Raw genomic sequence first — 24,556 nt, forward strand, 5'->3', positions numbered from 1 at the left:
CACTTCCAATGTCATTCTCTGTTTGTGACTGGTATGTAATGATGTAACCCGTGATGATACCATTCCGTTGATCAGCTGGAACTTCATCCCACGTGACTAAGATGCTTGTTGAGCTGGTGTTCTGGCCTGTTACATTTTGTGGAGCACCATCAGGTTCTGATAGAAAAGTTCAAAACAAGTTAATTTTGAAATGATTGTCACTAGTCTTTCATATATTATTCCTACGAAGACTTCCAAAAGAACTGTTTGTTAAGGTGATTCCTCACATTTGCATGGCGCATCCTTATTGCGCATAATTTATGGCGTCTTTAGCGCGCGTTCGTGCACGCGCACATTGAAAACATGGTGGATTTGCCTTAATATTGAGTTCTGTCAGTTGAAAAATGGCTATAGCTCACTAACGAGCTTAGGCACCCCAATTTTTTTCCAGTCATGTTAATCAACTAATCATTAGCTTTGCGTGACAAAAGACTGATCTGATTTCTACAGTAGAAAATTGAATAAATAAGGAAAATAGCAGCTGCACTGTAGTCTTTTCTATTTTGCAGTTTGATAGCCGTGGCAAGCAATTTGGTTCCAATATTTTAACAAGGATTCAGCTGTCTGTTAAAATCAAACTTAAAAAGTTTATTTGTGTCCGACACAAGTGTTGACTGTAGTTTGAGGCGTGTTTTCATGAGTCTGGGCTCACAAAGAGTTTACAATAACTTGGAATGCGTTCTTGTAATAAGCATTAAATAATGCTAAAATGGGACAGTTTTAATGCCTCACTGCTCCTTAACGAGCATGGGCACCCCCTTTTTTATTTTATAATTAAAGTTCTCATATGATAAATATTCAGTGGACAAAGTTTGAACCAAAATCTATGTGCAGTTTTATTTCAGGCGAATTACCTTAAGGTTGTCAAGGATATGTCTAATGTTAGTTGTCTGATGTGGAGGGAATACTGTACACGCGTGATGTGTACATACAAGAAACATGGTACAATATAAAGGTTGTTGCAGTCAAACGTCTATTAAGTAGCCGCCCCTGAGAAATGAGCATGGGTCACTTACAAAAGTGTGGCCACCGGATAGGCGTTCACTCAGCAGAAATTTGCCTTATACGTATATGGCGGAAACTTCTATTTTTTTTAACACCAAGCAGTATTCTCGTTGGCAGTTAAATAGAATTAAAAACAATACAAAATCTCTGGTTGGAACGGCAAAGCAGTGACCTCAGCCGCTTAACAGAAGTGGTCACTTAAAGCAAATCTGGTTTGCTGTATTAAACTGATTATGTACGAACACATGATTGATCATCGCAGTTATGCATACAACTTTTAAAGCAGTTGTGAAATTAAAGTATGAAAAAAAACAAAAAAGTTCAGGCCTGAACGGGATTCGAGCCTATGACCTCTGCGATAACGGTGCACTGCTCTACCAACCGAGCTATCAAGCCATCTGGAAGCTGGTCACTTTGTGAGTTTGTAATACACCCGGGCCGTAGATGGTGAAGAATACAAGCGAATATATGAAAAAACATATTTGAACTATGGAGAAAGACATATGAACACATGATTGATCATTGTAGTTATGCACACAACTTAAACAGTTGTGAAATTAAAGCCTGAAAAAAAAATTCTGGGGCTGAACGGGATTCGAACGCAGGTTTTGATTTCACAACTGCTTAAGTTGTGTGCATAACTGCGATGATCAATCATGTTTCTCCGCAGTACCAACATATGATTTTTCATATATTCACTTGTAAACTGATTATATTAGTACATTTTTGCGACCGGGTAAAGAGAGGGTGACGACTTAGCTGTACTTCCAATACTGCCTGAAATCGATCGTTTTTGTTTTAAAAGCAGTACTTTGGTGTTTCCGTAATGATTTGATTTAAAACACACAAAAGGAATGAAAATCATCTGTACATGAATATGATCTATTGTGAAAGCACGGTGGCCTCATGGTTAGTGCGCGCGCCACTGGATCGAGAGGTCCTGGTTCGAGCCCTGATCGAAGGCATCAAATGTCATTGTGTCGTGTTCTTGGGCAGGACACTTAACTCTCACAGTGACTCTCTCCACCCAGGTGTAGAAATGGGTACTGGCGAACTTAATGCTGGGGCTAATCATGCAATGGACTAGCATCTCAACCAGGGAGAAGTAGAAAACCTCCTAGTCGCTTGATGCCACTGAAAGCGGAGATACGCACCTGCCTGATGGGCAACTTGGCTAGTACTATGCAGACTTTCCTTACATGATCTCTTACCGTGTAAACCGCTTATGAAATTCTAATACCAAGCAGCCACAAAATTTACCATAACACCCACAAGAAAAGGATACAAATATAAAGTACTTACTGTCCTGGTCTGTTCTAACTACAATAACAGGATCATTGGCTGGTCCATTTCCTTTTACAGTAGATGCAAACACTATGATACTGTAGTTGACGTACTCCTTTAGTTCTGTCAAATTCTTTTGACGAATATTGGCACCAACCGAGACACTTCCATCGTCATTCTCTGTTTGTGAGTGGTAAGTAATGGTGTAACCGGTGATGATACCATTCTGTTTATCAGCTGGAACTTCATCCCAAGTGATCAAGATGCTTGTTGAGCTGCTGTTCTGGCCTGTTACATTTTGTGGAGGGCCATCAGGTTCTGACAGAAAAGTTCAAAACAAGTTAACTTTGAATGGTGGTTGATTGGGCTTTGCTGTGTTACTATGATGAGTTACTAATTAATGACGTGCTTCTTTTAGCGTTTGCCATAGACCTTCCTATTGGTATTTACTAGTGTTAGATCTGGGTGTCCTGCTCTGTGATGTCTATGAAAACAAAAGCCTGCCAGAGATCACTATGCCACTTTAAGCTAGTAGTTTATGAGAGGAAGATCATTGGAGCTTACTTTAATGTATTGATTGGACTTTAAAAGCATGGCAAGAAAAGAAAATGAACTGCATCACCTCTTACCTTGCAAAGCCTCTAAAATCCCTAACGGTGTACAGTATTTTGAGAACTTATATTAAACAAATTTTTGAATTGACAACATGCGATTATAGTTCTTTAAACTGAACAAAACAGAAAGAAACTACCACAACATGCACAGCAATTTCTAAGGAAAGGTACGGTATGTTGTCTGGTTTCTGACCAGTACCAGTATCTGACCAGTTTTATATAAAACCCATTTTTACGTCGTGCGTGTCACTTAAAAGGAAATTTTCCGAAAGGAATCTAAACGTTTCAGCTTTCGAATAAAGGTTTCAGCGCGCTGTTAGCTTGAGAAACAAGCCTTCGCGGTGAGTAAAATGGTCATGGTTAAAATTTGCGATATTCAGAGCGCGGTAATACTACCAATGCTAAACAAAGAGTCTGATACATGTGATAACGTTTTCAAAGGAAGTTCTTTTATTTTTGACGTGAAGAAACTCGAAGAGTTCTAGTGATCAGAACATCGTTTAATTTGAAATGAACTTGAACTTTTCTGAAATAACAGAAGTCAGAAACCTTAACTAAGTTTTGGTTTAGTGCGCCCAGTTTCCGACCATTTTCTTCTAAATTTGCAAAGTGTAACAATTTGTTTGGATAACTTTGTCCATGATTTTAAGATATGAATATAAGCTACACCAGGCAACACCATAGAAAGTCTATTGACTTTCATTTTCGACTCGAATTATTTCCTGTGTTGATTTCACGTGACTGTATTAGCTGGAATAACACGAAGCAGAATGAAAAATCCTTTCTCCTTTGACCACGATGCTTGGTTACTAGCTAGCCGATTTCTTTTCCCGAAACAAAGGCCAACTTTGCAAGTAGTGAAAATAAGCTAAATACATCGTTTGACTGCAGAAAGTTAACTTGATGTTGCAAGTGTATTGTGCTCTGATAACTGACTCGCTGTTCGGATAGTGGGCAACTAATTAGCTTTGCAGATATTGAAATGTACGACGGCTACAAGTGTAAAGATGTAACCTTCTGATATCACATTAAGAGTAAATGTGTTATATCGGGCCAAATTTCAGATTTCCAGTGAGTACAGGAAGATACAGCAGTTCAATACTGAAGTCGGGTACGTTACTGGGAACATACTGAACTTACCATCCTGGTCTGTTCTTACAATAACAGGGTCACTGGCTGGTCCATTTCCTTTCACAGTAGATGCAAACACTGTGATATTGTAGTTGACGTACTCCTGTAGATTTGTCAAATTCTTTTGACGATCATCAGGACCAGCCAAAACACTTCCATTGTCATTTTCTGTTTGTGAGTGGTAAGCAATGGTGTAATTAGTGATGAAACCATTCTGTTGATCAGCTGGAACTTCATCCCACGTGACTAAGATGCTGGTTGAACTGCTGTTCTGTCCTTGTACATTTTGTGGTGCAGCACTAGGTCCTGATATAGAAAGTTCATTTGAGTTTCAAATGGCATAAACATTAATTATACTCTACAACAATAATAATCTTTCTTTGTACTCTCTCACACTATGATACTAACTGTACAAAAATAAAAATTAGAGCACTGGGTGCCTGGAATAATCATAGGGGGCTAGCGGAGCCAGGCAGCCAGTTGACATCAGTGTCAAATGAAAATAAATTGCAGATCAGTAAGATAGCACAAATGCTCACATAAAAAGAAAGGAAAAGAAGAGAAAAACAAAGAGAGAAAAAACAAAAACGCTATTACGACGCTAATAGGGAAGTCTGAAATAATTACGCAATAGTGTGGTGCAAAAAGGCTAAAGAATGAATCAAGGAAAGCAAAGAAATAGGCTAAAGAATGAATCAAGCAAGCAAAGAAAGAACTGAACAAAGGACCATTTCGGCGATACCGCAGCCGTTTTAAATTCTACTGTTTCAAATAGCTATTATGGGATGCTAAGGGGGCAAATTAGTATGTATTCGCCCCCTAAGCATCCCAATGGGCTATTAGGATGAACAGAATTCAGAATGACCGCCGGATCGCTGAAAAGATCCATTAAAATTACTTTAATTACCCAGGAAAGTTCTGGAAGCGACAATTCCTCAAGACCAGTGAAAACACCAAATAAATAATCATGTTAGGTTCCGCTTTCTGATGTTTTCAATCAGCTTTGTCCTTTTCGTTTCAAAACTGTTAGAATCTTCTAAAAACTAAGCATAAACCTCTTCTTTCTTTATTATGCTTAAAGCTTAAACACTGAGAAAAATTCCTGAAACTACGGAAAGTTCTGAAGTCTGCAATGACACAAAATAATTAATTTTATGTAGTGGTTCTCTATATCTTCAGTTTAGGGTTGACACAATTTCTAGTTAAAATAAAGATTAATGATTCAAAAGAGTATGTATAGATCTTAAGCATGCTAAGGTCAAGGTAACGACCCTAGAAAGTAGTACTTTTGAACTTTTAGGATATTGGCGCTATATAAATATTTTATTATTATTATTATAAGGAAAGGGTGCTGAATCCGAAAGCTTGATTACTTTAAGAACTTTTACCCATTGACATCCGGAACTTTTTGCCAAAAATGCCTTTTTGATGCATTTCGGACATTTTTAGCCTGGACATGAGCAAATTAGCTGCAATCTACTGAAAAAGACATTTGCAACATGACAGCATGCCTTTCTTTTCAATAGCATCAGGTTTTATGACATTTTTGCTCGGGCATGTGCAGAAACCTACGACTTTACGGTTTTCGGTTTTTTAAATTTCTTTTCGTCTTTCCTTTTTCTCCTTTTCTCATCTTTTTGTTGCAGTGATTGACCTTCTACTGGGCTTGCCTCCAGTTCAAGAATTCCCGAGAAAGCATCATCGAGACGGAAAATTCCTAGTATGGAGAAGCCAAGTGTAGTTGAGGGAAATCTTGTTCCGAGTTTTTCACTTAAATTTCTGAGCATTTTCGGCTCAGTTGTACCAAAACCTCTGATCTCTCATCAATGGAAAGATGTTTTCCTCCTGTAGAATTTGAGTATAAGTGATGCCAATTTTGGTCAAACGCGATGACGTCAGAAGTGGAACAAAGGCCAACGCTCGTCACGGCCGCCTAAGGTAATGGGTTAAGGCATATCGCAAAAACTTTATTTAGGGTTTATATGCTGGTCCTGGAAGTTTTGTCTTCTTGCTTATAAAGCGAAAAAGCTGAAACATTTTAATTATGCAAACCAATCAAATTGATTCACCTAGTCTTTGAAATATATACCAATCAGCGCTTGAGATTTAAACCTTGATTGTAATTTAAAGCTAAAAACAAGAACTATAGCACAGTTCATGAGTTGCTGTTGCCGCTATCCATGATATAACTACGAGATTCTGATTGACTGAGTCAGCATGCCAATCAAAATTGGCTTGCCTTAGCAGATTTCACTTTCAAGATTACTGTATGTGTGATATAACAAAATATCAAAATCAGATAAACTTACTATCTTCATCTGTCCTTTTCTCCAAGACTGAGCTCTTTTGACTGACCCCCTTGCTGTTGAAAGCTTGCATAGCAAACTCATACGAGGTGAACTCCTTTAAGGATGATATCTCGTACGAAGTGGTTTCTTTTCCATCAACGGTTCTATTTGCCAATGTTGGATTACTTTTTATGTTGTACAAAACGTAATAACCCAAGATTTCTCCTCTGGCTTGATCTCTCGTCAGCACCTAAATAATGACCATTGATAACAATATATCACTCAAAGTTACCAAATTTTGCAATACGGACCACTAAGATGGACTGACCGCTCACGAATTAATTTCGCCTTTAAAAGTGTATCCTTTTAATATTACAACAAAGAAATCAGTTTGGGTTTAAGTAGAACTTTTTTTCCCTTAATATTTGGCGGACAATTTAAGTTAAACTTTCACGAACGCAACCTGAAAAACGAAAATACACTGTAAATCCTTAACTTTGGTGTACACGTTTTCCGTGAATAGATAGTGGAACACATTAGTTTATAGTAAATGGTCTGAACTCAGGAGTATCAGTAGTTCGTATAGCGTGTTGAGGCGGTTCTGTCTCATCAGCGAGACTTATTAGAATCTGCCAAGGATAACATCAGAAGCAGAATTGCTTCCACGGTACAATCGGCCTCTATACCTGACAATAACTTGACAAAAGACGAACAACAAGCACTGAAACGACTGAAAAACGACAACAACATTGTCATACTACCAGCCGACAAAGGACGTGTCACTGTTGTTATGGACAAGACTGACTACTTCGACAAAATGGACGCACTTGTTAACGACAAACAAACTTACGAAGAACTTAAACGCGACCCGACGCCAGCACTTCAACGTAAACTTAACAGCAAAATACTTACGCTTAAAAAGACTGACGCTATTGACACTCAACGCTGCTATCGACTGAGGTGCTCAGTACCTCAACCACCGAAACTTTACGGACTACCGAAACTGCACAAACTTGGTATACCGATACGACCTATAGTGTCATTCTGTGGGTCCCCTTCGTATCAACTGTCTAAATACTTGACGACCATACTGCAACCCCTTACTGACAAATCAAGACGCAAACTACAATCTACGGAGAACTTTATTGACGCTATTAAGACAGTACAGATACCTGACGACTACGAGCTTGTGTCTTTTGATGTGAAATCGCTGTTCACCAGTATTCCACTTCAATTGGCATTACAGTGTACCGAGACCGCTATACAACAATCTACCGTTAAGCTACCGTTACCGACAGAAGACATCATGGACTTAATGAACCTTTGCCTTACATCGACTTACTTTCAGGAAAACGGTAAACACTACAAACAGTTGCATGGAAGAGCCATGGGGTCGCCTGTTTCTGTTGTGTCGCAGAAATTGTGATGCAACACGTGGAGGAACGCGCCCTTGCAACTTGCCGAAAAACGATCCCGCTTTGGTTACGCTACGTTGACGACACCTTTACCGCCGTTCACAAAGACGAAATTGACGATTTTCACGACCACCTAAACGAACAGAACGCCGACATCCACTTTACTAAAGAGATCGAAGGAAATGGAAAACTTCCTTTTCTAGACTGTTTGGTAAGCTGCGACAACAACGAACTACGAACGACAGTGTACAGAAAACCGACGCATACCGACAGATTACTTGACGAATCATCCTACAACCCGACTTCACACAAAGCCACGACTATAAAGACTTTGACGAGACGAGCGCAACTAGTTTGTGACACACCGGACAGCTTACGTGACGAAAACAGATACCTTGAACGTGTTTTTCACAAAAACAACTACAACGCTGACTTTATTAGACGAAACATTTACCGACCTACTGAAGCTGACGCTACGAACAGGAACCCTACACCTGTTACTACAGTGACTATACCTTACATTAAAGGCACTTCTGAGACCATCTCACGGATCCTACAGCCCTACAACATTCTTGTAGCCCACAAACCTACAACTACGTTACGACACTTACTGACCAACGTGAAAGACAGAGACGAACCTAACAACAGACAGGGAGCAGTTTACAAGATCAAATGCTCCGACTGCCAGGCTTCCTACATTGGTGAGACTGGCAGAAACCTTAACACGAGACTGACTGAACACAAACGAGCCACGAGAAATGGTGATGCCAACAATCACATTGCTGTACATCATCAACTGACAAACCACAACATTGGCTGGGACTCTGCTCAGTGCTTAACCTACGGTACAAACTATTTTCAACAATTGACTCTGGAAAGCTGGTACACTAACCTAGAACAAACGCCTCTTAACAGATGTCAACAACTACCGGCGCCTTGCAAACGACTTATCCATGACGGAAACGAAACCGACAAACGGACTTCTAATAGACCGACTTAACAATACACGGACCAAAAACCGACCTATGGACGGATCGAAACCCACCAATGACTGATGACAAACTTTACACGAGTCTTTCAGCCAATACCGTCATGGCTATACTGACCAATCACGTTCAACGAACCACACTTATAACATCATCGACTGACAAAAACTATTCACTTGACGTTGAAGATGACTTCCGCTCAGGTTGTCGAAACGTCAGTCACCAACAACAGTTCTTCTCAGAACTACACTCACCCGGACGATCACACTATACGAACATTAGTTTATCATAAACGATCCATTAAAATAATTACTTTAGAGAACTACTGTACACTGTTTTGTCGCATTGGAGAATATTGGTTTCGTTTAAGTTTATGGAGCTCGCCTACATATGTCTTTCAGGATGATTTGTCTAGGAACGTTGTTTATTCCGGTAATTCCAGAACGCATGAACGTGTGCAGATGCCTTCAATGCGCCAGCGCAAAAAAATGTGCTTTGAACAGCGGGCATTAGCAAACAAGGTTAAACCCACAGCCAGGTACTATGATTCTAATCCTTTCCGATTACATGTAAAATACCTTCCTATCAGTATGCAATCTGTCATGGTTGTAACATAAAGGTGATTCCTCAGAAATAGAAATTGGCGAAAGTTTGTTTTTTTAAGCTTTCTCTCAACGTTCCCGACCAAGCACTGTTTCGGAAAATACAATAAAAAGGATAGGTCACTATGCTCGCAAAAGAGATATGACGGGCCAATCTCACCCAATTTATGCCTAATCATGCGCGTTATTTCATCGGTTTACGTTCCATTTTCGGTAGCGGAAAATATTTCATAAAAAGACTCGATAACTGGAAAGTCTCGATCATATGGAACAATGTAATATACAATTTCTGGAACATTCACACAGTTTTAAACAACTCAAAACGTTTCTGGAGACATTGCTTTCAAGGTCATAATTTGCATCCTCAAGTAACGGTTTTGTGCACGCTTTTGGCTGTATGTTTTTTCCTTCCGAACAATTTAAAAAAAAAAAAAAAAGTTTCTCTTGAAGATGATAAATTGCAGGTCGCAATTACGTAATAAAGAATATAGGTCACCCAGCTCGTTTAAGAGAAAATGAGGATTTATTTCGCTGTCGGGCCTAGCTTAAGGAGATCTCTCGATGTTGTGTACTGTATGCGTACGCGCTAATGTACACGTGCTCATGACGCGAAAATCGTGCGCAGTAGGGATGCCCAATGCAATTCCGAGGAATCACCTTAATAAATGTAATCAACAATATGAAAGCTTTCAGTGATGTAAGCAGTTTCGTCTTTTCAACTTTGACGCTGGTTCGGGTAATGTTGCCGAAGCCGTAAATAACTGTGACTCCTTTCAAATACAGCTCAGCATTTCGCATTTTCATCCGCATGTTTTGAGCTCTTTGTTTCGTAATTTCCATTGGAGGCATTGAAAAAGTTCACGTTTTCATGAACCACAATGCGGCCGGATTCCTCTGGACTAGACTTTTAGATCCATATTTTTAAATCAAACTAAAAAGCGCACTTTGAAGCGATCGTTGTTCTCTCGAAAGCCACTCGAAACTGAAAGCTTAGCTGAAGTCCAGTTTGTGATTGACAGCTGTCGTCTAGTTAGACAATGAAATTATTTGAGCAAGGATTGTGATTGGCTTATTTTAGCGTGCTTCATCAGAGAACAGATGCACGCTGACGCCACTTCCTCGTTTGGAAAATAAAGTTTGGATGGAAAGATTAGCTGAATGTGTGGGAAAATTAATGGCTTCTTCATCATAAAACAAGTAAAGAAGCCTTGACTGCTCTGTTCTGTTGTAAAGCACGCAGGAAGCGGTAGAACACGATAACAGAAGGGGAAACACACCACTATGTCTCGCGTTTTCCTCTACACTTCTTTCGTATTCTACCGCTTCCTGCGTGCTTTACAACAGAACAGAGCACAGTCGAGGTTCTTTATTTGTTAAATAACGTAATAACAAAAAGAAATAAAAAGCATTGAGAAAAAACATGGCAACACAAACAGTGGTTTTTGTAATAAACACATACACCAATAGCAGTCTTTAATATTGCATGATGGATCTCATGCTGAGGTTTGTTTGGGTTCTGTGCTGGCTTCATATCAGTACAGGTCAGTGGATTCAAGCAATCCTTGTCAATCACATTAGGAGTAGGAAAGTGCATTCAATGTCTGGGTTTTTTGTTTGACTTGTGAAGTGATAAGTCTGAGATTGCAAGATGCCATTTGAAACACTGGTGTACATGTAATGTGAATTTGCTGTCCATGAGGGAACATAATGGCTTGGATTGTGGAGCAGTAATTCATTACTCACATAGCAAAATAGTGCCTACATTTTCTATGCTCCTTAACTTGAAAGAAGCCTTCATTCTTTCAAACAGCTAAATATTTGGGTCAACCTAATTTATTTTTGTTCTTATTGAGGGTCTACTGTCTTAAGTGAGACTCCACAGAAATAGTTTTCTCCATAACTACTCTTTAAATGGTAAGGATCGGTGAAAACATTGATAAAGTCGGACCTAAACACTGTAAAGTAAACTTAATTATGGGAAACTACATGTACACAGGCACACAAGATAAATCAAATCAGTGGAATCCCTATTTCTTGAACCCTTAGTCTTTTAAACCTCCCGATAACTTGAACCGAAAGTCGATTCCCCTCCTCAGTCAAAAGCTGTAATTTTACCCCTGATTCCTCAAACTCTCTGATTTTTCGAACCAATTTTCTTTTCCCTTAGAGGTTCAAAAAATCCGGATTCCACTGTATATCCTATATTAATGATGTTCTTTAGTAATGCCATCATTAATTGACCACTGAGTTCACGGTTTGCTCAAGATGGCTGGATGTTGGCCTCAACCTTTTTTGTGTGAATATGGACCTCAACTGTATTTCAGTAGGGAAACAAGCAAAAAAGGCTAACTTGAGACCCAGTCATCCTACTTGACCTTATGCTTAGTGCTATAAATGTATCATTATAATACCTGCCAAGAGACATTAACGGCAGTGGAATTGACAACAGTCACATCAAAGATTGGAGCAGTACTTGGAACTGTAAAAAGGAATTACACCACACCTTTAGTAATCAGTGACAAATGTTTGAATTGATTCACCTCCTCATTAAAATATCTAGGAATCATGCAGTGCCTGCGCATTTTAAGGGTGAAAGGTAGAACTTGTATAAAATTATTACAAACGTTAAATGAATGTTGAAACTGCATTGTGTATATCGAGCACCTTCTTCATCTGTGGTAGTATTCACTACAGGGCTCCCATCACTAATGCCAACTATGTTTCTTGCAAACACTTGAAAGTAGTATGGTGTCCAAGGTGAGAGGTTTCCAAGAGAAGCGCTTGTGCTGGACACCACACAGGAACTATCTGACAGGGATCCTTGACAGACAACATCTACAAACTCTTCATTATCTAGACTTCTCTTCATTGTGTAGTTCTGAATTGCACTGTTCCCATCAAAACCAGCAATCCAGGAAATATTCACTACTCGTGAGCTCTTTGAGACAACTACCACATTCACTGGTGGGTTTGGTTCCACTGTAAAGTTAATTAATATAAACACGTTTCAACAACAGTCCATGTACAATCAGAGTTCAACAGGTAACTATAGATTGACAAAGACTACATGTACATGTAAGTGGACCAAGTGAAAAAAAAAATAGTGTTTGATTAATTGAAGCACTATGAATCAGAATAAGCCTAATCAAGGAGGCTATATTCCTCCTGGCTATTAAACTGAACAAACAAATGAAACCAGTTTTAAGGGAGCAGGGATGGCGCAGTGGCAAGAGCATTTACCTCCCAAAAATGTGGCCCAAGTTAAATTCCGGCTCAGTGCCAGAACTGAGTTGAGTTTGTTGTTGGTTCTCGCCTTGCTCCGATGGATTTTCTCCGGGTTCTCCGGTTTTCCTCCCTCCACAAAAACCAACACTCCAAATTCCAATTAGACCAGGATAGAGGACTGGCATGAAAACCAGCTAAGGCTGATGTGACTTCCTATCTAAATATTTGTTTATTTATTTTTTTTTATTTGTTTTGTTTTTCAGTTTTACCAATGATATAAATTGAGAAATGCTAAATACAGTTTCATTAGATCCTGGCTGATTCTTCTCTTTCCTGTGAATTTCCTTCTGAGGGGTCAGATCTCTAAGGCCACTGAAAATTAATGGTGTAAAACAAAAAAAAAGGAAATGCAGATGGCCAATTTAAAAAAAGTTAAGAGGGTTCTCGAATTTAGGAAGAACCATGAAAGCAAGGAGTGTTAAAAGCAACACAGAAACTGGAAATACCATCTAATTTTAAGCACAAGTTGCTTCTGCATAGTTATACTGACAGAAGTTATAAACCCACATCAATATAATACAGTTATAGCAAAACACACCTTGAATAACAACTGATGCTGTATCTGATGAGTTACCAACATCATTAATAACAAGACAGGCGTAATTCCCAGCATCTTGTGGTGTAGTTGCATTTATTAGCAGCTGTACTTGGCTTTCATTAAAAAATGGAATGTCCACTTGTGAGTCTTTAATCTCCACACTAGCATTTCTTGCTATCGCAGTTCCATTTTTTTCCCACTGCACTTCAGACAATGGTGGCAAAGCATTATACTGACATGTCAGCAGTAACTGTCTTCCTTTAATCACAAACTGTACTTGAACACCAATAATCGTCACTTCTGGTACAACTGCAATTTTGAAATTGTTTCAGTTATTTGCAAAATTGTTTCAGATGATCAAAAATAATAGAAAGTGAAATGAAGTAAAAATATTAAATGAAGGGAATGAGGTGATGTACTGCATCTTAAAGCCTATCTGGCCGGGCCAACTGGGCAACTGGGACAGATAAATACATTTGCTGAAATTATTAATAACTCATCAGTCATGAGCCAAGATTAAAACATGTACAAGGAACAATATGTACTTTGAAATGTTTTCTTTAAACAGTTTTCTTTGTTTGTACGAGAGATTTTAAGACCCATTCCAATGGTGATACTGAAAAGAGCACATCACCTTCAACCCTTGTAAAATTGCGATCACAGCCTATTTTCCTTCAAGTTGGGGTGACATTTCCACAAAATTGTTGAACTGAAGGTTCCACCATTCCAACAAAGTAAAATGTCAGTCCACATAATCTGTTTGTACATCGTAATAAAAAAAATAAAAACACCAGGAAGTGATTTGCACTATATATGTATTCATGCACTAATTGGTTGGCTCTAGAAATCTCACTCATTCCTGACCATTTCTGACACATCAAACCCTCATATAAGATTACAGAACATAAACATTCCTCAAACTACTCTTTACTCATTCTCAGCGGCAGCAACACTGAGAATTATCAATGATGTTGTTGGTTTTGTTCTTGTGTTGTAGTTAGCCTTAAAATATGCATAGAAGTGACATTAACCAGGCTGTGATCTTGGTTGATAGAAACATGATGTGTATAGTACCAGTAGGTGAAGTAATCAATTGAGTATCAGGTGAAAACAACACAATTAAGCACTCACAATGTACTGTCAGTGTTCCTGGATAAGAAGTAACATTATTTATACTGTTATTTGCCACACATCTGTACAGCCCTTGATCTGCTTGGTCAACACTGACTATTGTCAAAGTTGAGTTATTTCCTGTAAAAGAGACATTTATCCTCTGATCTGCTACATTTACTGCTTCTCCATCTTTTGTCCATCTCACGTCTGGTAAAGGATTTCCATAAACTTGGCATTGCAATTTAACATTCTGACCCTCTATCACCGTTGAATTCTCTGGATTGCTGATGAATTCAGGTTGAACTAGAAAAAAGCATCAAAATGACTTAGATGTGTAAATGTTCTTTGTTATAATTATATGCTACATGATCAAAATATACATGTGTGAAGCTCTTCTATATCACACTATAAAATAAGTGATGTCATATACAACGTAATAACACTTGTTCTAAAATAATTTCTCATTGGCAAAAGCAATTCTAATATTGCTAATCACATGGAAATTTCGGATACCATTTTGAGCTAATTACAAAGAAACATAATATTTTTCACACTTTTTTAACAGAGGGTGTCTGGCAACAGTTTCCAGCACTTTTCCAACAGCTACAGTTAATACCGACCTACCACTCTTTATCAAGTAATGCAACAATATTGGTATCACACAAATGCCCAGCCATTGGTGAACCAATAGTGGTGATCTTTCCAGCATAATAACATAACCATAACCACAGTACAACATGTTACATCTGTTTAATTAAAATGGGGTTCATTATACCGAGGTTCTGTTCAATAAATTTTACTCTGAATAACTATGGCCTGATTGTTTGTTGATATACGACCCACACAGCACTGTGTGCTATTTCCTGAAAAAACTATAAGAAATCAAAGGCCTCACACAACCACAACTTCAAACAATCACAAGTACATCCAAATTTTATTTTGTTATCCTGTTTTCTTTATTGTTTGATTTATCAATCACAAGTACATTGGATTTCTATTTTGTCATCTTGTTTTCTATATTGTGTGATTCATTGCTTCCTTCGAATAAATCTTTGGTTGATCTTACTTGGTTTCTCTGGAATTTACTCAATTGCTGTGCGTTCCAGAGTATTTCAAGCTCCTGGGTTTGCTCTTACTCTAAACTACACAAGGCTTCGATCCTGGAAAGTCAAATCAGATTCCTAGATTTTTCTTATGTTATGGTAGTATTTAGTTTTTCGGGACTTCAGTATTTTCAACCCTTTATCAAAAGGGTTTCCTAAAAGAGATTGAAACGCAGTTCTGAATTACATATCTTCCATTTCAGGAACGTTTACACGGCTGATTTAAGACAATTTTGGCTTAAATCTGTTGTTTATTGCTTTATTTCTACTGATATATCAGAGGAATCAAAAACCAGTCAGCGAGAATAAATTCTGGGTAATTCGCGTATTGCTTCAAAGTTTAGACTATGCCCTCATGCTGGCCTGTGTGTAGGCTACTCTGATGATAAAAGTAAAATGTAAAGTAAACAGAATGCAAGCGTTACACTTCCAGTAGTATTACGAATGCAGTTTGATCTGGCCTGAAGTCCTGATCTGACCCATGGTGGTATATATATCTAAGCAAATTCGCAAACACATGCCCGCTAGGTTTTTGCCTGGATTCGCCCGAATCCAGGCTAAGCCAGCGACCTTAAACCCAGGGGGAACTCCGTCAAGGCTACGCTGGGCACATGGCCCAATGACTGGCCTATCTGCTGGTGGCTTGCTGGGGGCCAGCTGTCAAAAGCAGGGGGGAAGGGAGGATGTCTTTCACTGACACCTCCAACTAGCTAGAACTTGAGTTTTCAGTGTTAAATAAGCCTGATGTTGACTGTGTTTCTGGGTATTTTACCCAGTTGTTTGACCTTGTTTGAGACTTCTGTGTTGACATGGCACCCTGCTGGAGTGGCCCATGCCACATGCATGCGTGATTGGCCAATCTCCTAGCCAGGGGGGTGGTCAGAGGACTTCTAGCCGCTGGGACTGTCTTTGAGTCGATGCGGGCATGTTTTTGCGAATTCGGTTAGGTATACAGTGAGATATTGATCACGAACCTAACAATTAATTTTTGTGAGTTATACCCCTTTTTGCTTATTCGCAGAAAATGGGCTTTAGAGGTTACTTGTTAATCCACTCATCGTCATCTTTAGATTTTTCTGCGTAACTGAACGTTTTAAGCCTGTTATTTGTTGTCAAGCAAGCGAGTTGCATGAACAGAGGGCTTGGGCACTAACAAAATAAAATGCTATAACAGCCTGTCACAAATAGCTACAAATGCCGAATCAGGATCATAAATGTAAAATAAACGGAATACAAGTGTTACACTTCCATATCATTCCGTATCTGGCGTGATGCCCTGATCTGACCCATGTTGATATATACATAAAGTTAGATATTGATCATAATATTAACAATTAATTTTTGTGATTTATACCCGTTCGTTTATTTGCAGAAAATATGCATTAGTTGTTAGTTTTTAATCCGCTCATTGTGATCTTTAGATTTGTCTGCGGGACAAAAACCCATCACTTGAACGTTTCAGCCTGTCATTTGTTGCCAAAATTGATTAAATTGCGGGTGAGTTGTGTGCATCGTGGGCTCGGACACAAAACAAAACAATAAAAACAGTACGTCACAAATGCCAATCACACATGCTAGTCCCCATTGGAAAAACGAATATTGGTAGATAGTGTCTTGAATCTATACAGCCTGGTTGCCTCTCGTACAGTAAATTCAATGTTTTATGCCTGTCTTTCAAAAAACAAAATTGATTGTAGCCCAAGAGTTTCCACAACTGCCCTTCACAGGAATCTTACATGTACATAAGGAATGCAAAGAACGGTTTACACAGGAATTTCTTACACAGGAATTTAACGATGGCCAACATATACCTTATGTCCATGTGACGTGGACACGAGGCAAAAAAGGTCTGGTATAAGGGCCATATCGCAAAAATGGTACAGCCCTAGCTACAAGTTAATGACAAAAACAATCAAGTTTCTTTTCTTCAAATGAGCAATGAAAGTGAACATTCTGGTAGTGAGTTTTACTTCTCATTATTTGTTACAGTATTAATACTGTGCAACTAAAGGGACAGAGTAATTTCAGTCGCTCGATATGAAATGAGACAGGAGTCTTGCACTGTTAAATGAGGCCCCTTCTGTCACACAGAGCCTGATCTAATTTAGCTGTTCTGCATGACACCTCGTTAGCAGTCAAATGATACAGCCTTATTATAAATGTTTTGTTAAATGGAAATCAAGCCAAATGTGGTCGCCAAAAAGTATCAATAAGATTTTTCCTTCACAGCAAAACACAAAAATGCGTGGTTTTTGAAGATATTTCTTTGCATGAAAATATTCCTACTCCTGAACGATCGTAAGAGTCAGACTCCAAGTGTGAAGGCATAGAAGAACACGTAGCTTACAATTTAGTTGAAATCGAGTTTTCGTCAAATAGATTTCGGACCCTGCAAGCAGTAACGAACTGACTCAGTTGGACATCTGTTAGCTGACTGTTGGTTTCTACATCTACATCAACATTTATTAAGTCAGAAGAAACTACAGCTGTATATGCAGTTATCACGCTAACTTTTACATAAAAATTGTAAAGTAGTGCCAGTTAACATCTATTGTAATAGAAAACTAAAAAAATATGTAAATTAAACAACAACAATAATAATAATGATCAAAATAAATAAGTAATTGCTCAATTTGGACTTAAAAATTTGTAAATATTCTGAGGTTACAACATCAGAGAGGCGACTATTCCATTCCCTGACTGTTCTGTTGGCGAACTGACTTGGTTGACAGACAGCTGACAGTGTAGAGCAATGTTTCTTTAATACATGTATTAGCTACAAACACTTTGAAACTGCGGGCACCATAATGGGAAACTATCCATGAGATAATAACGCGCTAACTACAAATAAAATAACCCAAACTTATGCTTACAAGGAAGTATTACGAATTCCATCAGTTGCAATGTTTAATTTTGATTAGTTACATGTAGAAACATATAAACAACAGCAAAATATCGACTGGATCTATCGGTTTTAAAAAAGAAATGACATAATGACAGCTGTGTAATTGAAGCTACGACAATCACAGACGAATCGAGAAGTGTCGGGCTTCGGAGAGAAGTATTTTACGGAGAATGCGACCACAGAAGGCGATGAAAGTTCCGATTAATGCTCGTTTATTTCTGCACAACGTATGTTGACTCTCGTAAACTGAAAATAATGATTGTATAACTAAATAAACTAATGTGAACGTACAAAGGCAAAAACTACACTAACTATAACCGAAAATAAGGTATAAATAAAGAAACTAAAACGATTTTAAAGGTTAAACTTGCATGCTGAATTCATATTTGGGGGCGGAACCCGCTAGTTACATAACAACAATACTACAAGAAAATACATGTTCCGCACGAAAAACGACAGAAAAATCTAACAAAATATGCAAGGTATAAATGCTGAACAATAATTTCTCACAGCTAGGGACCAATACACTTGAAATAAATGCACGAAATCCTAGCATTTGCCACGCTGGAATGCTCCTAACCTAAACACGTGGTCCCTCGATAAACTTACTAAAAGCTTAAGAGTCACTGACTGGAAATATCGAGAATGGCTGGCCAGGTTGGAAAAATCGAAAATCCTGAAACTTTGCCTAAAGAACACTTTTAGGGAGCCACTTTCGAAAATATTATTCCGATTTTCTTAGAATTTAAAGTCTTCGAGAAATTCGCAAAAAACGAAAATATAGCTTTTTGCCTCATTAAATATGCAAGAAATATCTGGAAAATTGACAAAGTTCTCGGTATTCGCATTGAAACAATTTACAAAACTAGAACTCGGGGTAAACTTAGCATAAGAGCTTTACTTTTCTTCTTTCTAACAATAGGAAGTTTTAAATTTTTCAAGCATTTTGAAGGATTCCGTCGGCCGTTGAAGAATTACCTTCTAAAGCCCCTATGAAAACGGCAAAAATTGCGTAGTTTTACGGGCTTAAAACGCATCTTGGTATGTCCGATATGGAACTAAAACAAGTACTGTGCAAAAGAGTGTTGCTTCTACTATAATAATCTGGAAAAAAATTTCTGGGCAATCGAGGTTCACACAGGTAAAATGCAAAAGTTCGCGACAGTCTCTTCTCAAATTTGCATAATGCGGTATGTTCAAAGAACTGTATTGTTGAGCACTCTAGTCTGTTTTTGTTCCATTTGTGGGCCTTGCTTTGTGGGAAATATACAAAAAGAGAGTTGATCCATGTCGTTATTACAACATTGTTTCATTATTTCACGCAAGGTACATAAAACTACAGACAAAGCCCAAAATATAAGTCCAAAGACGCTACATGTATTACGTGACTGGCGTCACGTAATATTTATTTTCAGTTAGCTCCAATTGGAATTACTAGATTATTGAGGTTTAGACACTTGCTTATTTAATATAAAGTTTTCAATATGCTTAGTTTATCCCATGTTCTAGTCTTGTAAATTGTTTCAATGCGAATATCGAGAACTTCGACTCAAGCGCGGCAGTAGCACGACGTTTGACTGACGATGCATTCACTCAGTTCGGCAGGCTGAATTAAAGTCGGCGCGAATACTTATAGCACGGCAGGCCTAATGCCGTTCCGCAGAAGGAGGAAAAGAAGACGAAAAAAGTCTGGTTGACTACAGAATTACCAAGAATTCACAAAGCTACAACCTCGTACCAAATCTGTAGGAAACTTTTCATGTTTACATAGTTTTAACCTTTCCGCTGCGTGCACTTCCTTCCCACACACCGGAAGGCTTGTGTAGAAGCGCAGGTCAGTCAGTACTAAGGCCGTGATATATCATAGAGGGCTCAGAAAGATGTATCAAGCTCACAATACCTTCAAAATATATTGCTGTAAATGCACTAAAAGTACCTGTCATTTTATAGTTCATCCACTAGGTTGATTTTCTTAAGAACTACACCATGGAGAATGTCAAAAATACCATTTCCGAGCCCCTAGACTTGAAAAGGTTTTTTTGGGGGAGGTTGCCCCTAGACCCCTCTACAAACTTGCGCCGGCACCGCTCGTTTTCAAGCCCCGCACCTTCCCCCACCCCCCCCCCCCCCCTCTTTCTTTCACTTGAAAAAAGACTCCGCCGTCCCTGTGAATTAATATCCTGCTGCATCAGCTGCAGTTGCTTTCTAGCATTTAAAAAGGTCTTCAACAAAGCAAACTTCTTCTGATCTTCTGCGCGAATGAATTAAATTCGACGTTTGAACTAGGCCGAATTCCAACCGAGATCAGATCGCAGGACAGACATCAAGCAGTCTTACTCTATTTTTCAAGAAAACCTGCTTCCTTGGTCTAGCTGGATCACGTTAATAAAACCTCTTCGTTTCATTTAGTGCTTCTAATTAATCCGTTTCCCATGAAGATCAAAATAGACACACAATGGTTAAAAAATACTTTAAAAGACCAGTCTCCTTTCGAATATTTGCAGACTAATTGAGTGTATATAAACGGGAAAGACAAACCCTGCTATGTCTCTATTATAAGCAAGTGTCTAAGGCCCACTTCAGACGTCGTGCTTTTGCCGTGCCGAACTAAATTCAAGAATTACGTTTGACAAAAGCACGGCAGAAGCACGGCGTCTGAATCAAACTTTTGAATTAAGTTCGGCAAGCAATTAAGTTCGACAAGCTCTGCCGTGCTACACGACTCTGGCACGGCAGTGACTCAAACGTCGTGCTTCTGCCGCGCTAAACAAAATTCATAAATTATATTTATGTATTTTGGGGAGATTGCGTTCCCACTGGGAGTTAGGAGCAGAATTGTTACGAGGCATCAGTATATCCCGAATTTGGTTCGACTGTGGCACGACGTCTGAATGAGAGTTGTTTTCCTGCCGTGCTACAGTCAAACCTACTTGTATTTAGTTCGGCACGACAGAAGCACGACGTCTAAACTGGGCCTAAACTTCAATAATCTAGTAATTCCAATTGGAGCTAACTGAAAATAAATATTACGTGACGCCAGTCACGTAATACATGTAGCATCTTTGAACTTATATTTTGGGCTTTGTCTGTAGTTTTATGTACCTTGCGTGAAATAATGAAACAATGTTGTAATAACGACATGGATCAACTCTCTTTTTGTATATTTCCCACAAAGCAAGGCCCACAAATGGAACAAAAACAGACTAGAGTGCTCAACAATACAGTTCTTTGAACATACCGCATTATGCAAATTTGAGAAGAGACTGTCGCGAACTTTTGCATTTTACCTGTGTGAACCTCGATTGCCCAGAAATTTTTTCCATATTATTATAGTAGAAGCAACACTCTTTTGCACAGTACTTGTTTTAGTTCCATATCGGACATACCAAGATGCGTTTTAAGCCCGTAAAACTACGCAATTTTTGCCGTTTTCATAGGGGCTTTAGAAGGCAATTCTTCAACGGCCGACGGAATCCTTCAAAATGCTTGAAAAATTTAAAACTTCCTATTGTTAGAAAGAAGAAAAGTAAAGCTCTTATGCTAAGTTTACCCCGAGTTCTAGTTTTGTAAATTGTTTCAATGCGAATACCGAGAACTTTGTCAATTTTCCAGATATTTCTTGCATATTTAATGAGGCAAAAAGCTATATTTTCGTTTTTTGCGAATTTCTCGAAGACTTTAAATTCTAAGAAAATCGGAATAATATTTTCGAAAGTGGCTCCCTAAAAGTGTTCTTTAGGCAAAGTTTCAGGATTTTCGATTTTTCCAACCTGGCCAGCCATTCTCGATATTTCCAGTCAGTGACTCTTAATAATCGATGAAAAGCGAACCTAATGGAATATAACTAAAATAAACAAAACATTAAAACACTTACATATCTTTTCCGCGCAGTAATGCCTCTAGCTGGCTTATAAAGGTCCTTAAAATTCGACGATGATTCCTACAACAACATAACACCGACGATCCTCTAACAGAAGTGCGACAACTAAGCAAGAACGTGACATGTCCCAAGAGTCATAGCGTGGCGAAATAGATAAATGAAAGAAAAACAAAAGAAACACCGGAAATGAAAGGAAAACTAAATACAAAACCGTTGTCACAGTGATATGTGTATCCCCGTGATATGTGTATCCCCGCACAGATAACACTAGTGATATGTGTATCCCCTCCAAAATGGCGACCAGTGATATGTGTATCCCCCACCCCCCTCCCCTCTACTTTAAAAAGCAATATCCTCCTTGAAAGCGCTCTCGTCGTCCGGTCGCTTACTGGACGAACGACTAAACACAAATCTCAATTTTTGTAGTTGAAAAAGTTTACGTATCTGCTGCTGGAATTGTGTTCTTGATCCTAACTGGTTTTCTGCGAGCAGGATGTAATGAATTTAAAGTTGAACACCAAATGGATCTAGGTATATTTCAATTTGAGTTTCACGACACCGGATTTCTAGGACGATGTTAATTGCGCGGTGCATTCCCACCCTTCGAGTAACGCATATTCTCCACTGTTCATCGCCTTGTTTGCATCTGAATTAATCGTGGAGTGAAACACATATCACTGCTTCGACCCGCTCGCCATAAAATGATTAGTGGCACTCGTGTATCCCCTGCACCCGCTTTTCAGTTCGACTTCTTGTAAGATATGTTGTCTCAAGCTGTATACATTGCTATACTGCGAATATTGCTAGCACGTTTCATAATATTCGACGTTTATTCTTCGGCAGTTAACCTAGATAACGGCTGTCTTCAGGGGATACACATATCACTGCGCCATGTAATAATTAGTGATATGTGTATCCCCTGCATGCGGTCGGCGACGGTGTACAACCGACGTCAGTGAAACTCCAGAAATCCCAAGCTATGAATAAATGCCGGGTGTGAATATTTCTAGCAAGCCAGTTTTGACGATGCAAATGTTATGGGCATTTTTCTTCTTGGGTAGAAAGCCAATATAACAGCTGTGTCCATGGGGATACACATATCACTAGTTCATGAAATAATCAGTGATATGTGTATCCCTTATTATCCCGTGCACGCGTGCACGCGTTTTTAGTGGAATTATCGAGTTTCAAACTTCAGTGAACCCAAGCCGTGTAAAAACGTCGGGTGCTAATATTGCCTGCAGTTTTGGCAAGGTTGATGCGCTATATTATAACAGTTGTGTTTCTGGGGATACACATATCACTGCGCCATGAAATAATTAGTGATATGTGTATCCCCTGCACGCGATTTCAGTTTAGATATTTAGACATTCGAGTTGCAAACTCCGCAAAACTCAACCTGGGTATAAACGTCGTAGCGAGTAAGCAGCCGGCACGTTTCGGGCCATTTTCTTCGATCAGGTAGATAGCCAATCTAACGGCTGTGTTTAGGGGATACACACTGAGATCACTGCGCCATGAAATAATTAGTGATATGTGTATCCGCTGTTCGAAGTTTTAGTCTGATATACAATCGCGTCGGTTGGAACTCAACCAAACTCAAGAAATCCTAATCTGCTCCGTTGGGCGCGGATTCATTTCTGGTTTCTTCTACTCTTTACAGCGCTCGTTGGAACCTCGCAACCGAGTCGCTATTTTGTTCGTTGAATGCCCAGGCGCGTATCAGTGTTTTGTGTATCCCCACGGGGGATACACATATCACTAGTGATATGTGTGCGGGGATACACATATCACGGGGATACACATATCACTGTGACAGGGGCAACTAATAAGCAACACGTTTATCAGTTTCTATTTTGGCGGTTCTGGTTCGAAGCCATTTTTTTAGTACGTGAAAACAGAAGTATGTAATATCGAAAAATCGATCTTGAACAACCGGCTGAAGCAATCTACATGTATCGTTCTACATGTACGTATAGCAAGGTAACTTTCTTTCAGAAGATGTGGAGCGCTTGTTTTCAAATACGAAATATTTGTTACCTTCTTGAGCGGACGAATAGGATACCAACAACAAGAAGAATGGAACCCAGCGGAGAAGAAGTTGTCTGGAGGTACTAGTTTTGACAAGAAGTTCGTCCATATCTTGGAAGCATAGTATGGTTAAACGAGAGAAGTTAAGGCCGATTTCAGTGCAGCGTATAGATCCGGGTTTTTGAAACATGATTCGGCCGTACATGATTCGCCCGTCATGATTCGACCATAATCACGTGATTCTGACAAGAAGCACCTGTACGTGGTATGGAAAATGGAGGATAGTTGCGAGATCGTGGGAACGGACAGCAAAACTCTTCCATAATAAGCGGGAGGC

The 24,556-nt window shown here is 39.0% G+C and overlaps 2 protein-coding genes across 2 annotated transcripts in view; both read right to left on the reverse strand.

Moving 5' to 3' along the window:
• The window catches only part of LOC110046798 (hemicentin-2-like), a 297,824-nt gene that overhangs the window by 175,207 nt on the left and 98,061 nt on the right, over positions 1–24,556 (reverse strand). The window lies entirely within an intron of this gene.
• Positions 6,369–24,463, reverse strand: LOC149114218 (cell adhesion molecule Dscam1-like). The gene is made up of 6 exons (XM_089287590.1): positions 24,229–24,463; positions 14,319–14,603; positions 13,188–13,496; positions 12,029–12,343; positions 11,776–11,843; positions 6,369–6,611 (listed from the first exon to the last, which is right to left on the reverse strand). Exons 1-6 carry the CDS (start codon positions 24,422–24,424, stop codon positions 6,369–6,371), a joined length of 1,416 nt encoding a protein of 471 aa, XP_089143716.1. The 5' UTR covers positions 24,425–24,463.

This window comes from Orbicella faveolata, unplaced genomic scaffold (genome assembly GCF_042242905.1).
Source record: "Orbicella faveolata isolate gen_17 unplaced genomic scaffold, um_ofav_v1 contig_14, whole genome shotgun sequence".
NCBI classification, from domain to species: Eukaryota; Metazoa; Cnidaria; class Anthozoa; order Scleractinia; family Merulinidae; genus Orbicella; species Orbicella faveolata.

Coding starts and splice junctions, on each gene's coding strand:
- LOC149114218 (XM_089287590.1), bottom strand. CDS start 24,424: ATGTACGGCCGAATCATGTTTCAAAAACCCGGATCTATACGCTGCACT. Junction 13,497..14,318: donor AGGAACACTGACAGTACATT/GTGAGTGCTTAA, acceptor TCAAAATTGCAG/TTGTACCAGAAGTGACGATT. Junction 11,844..12,028: donor TACTACCACAGATGAAGAAG/GTGCTCGATATA, acceptor TCCTTTTTACAG/TTCCAAGTACTGCTCCAATC.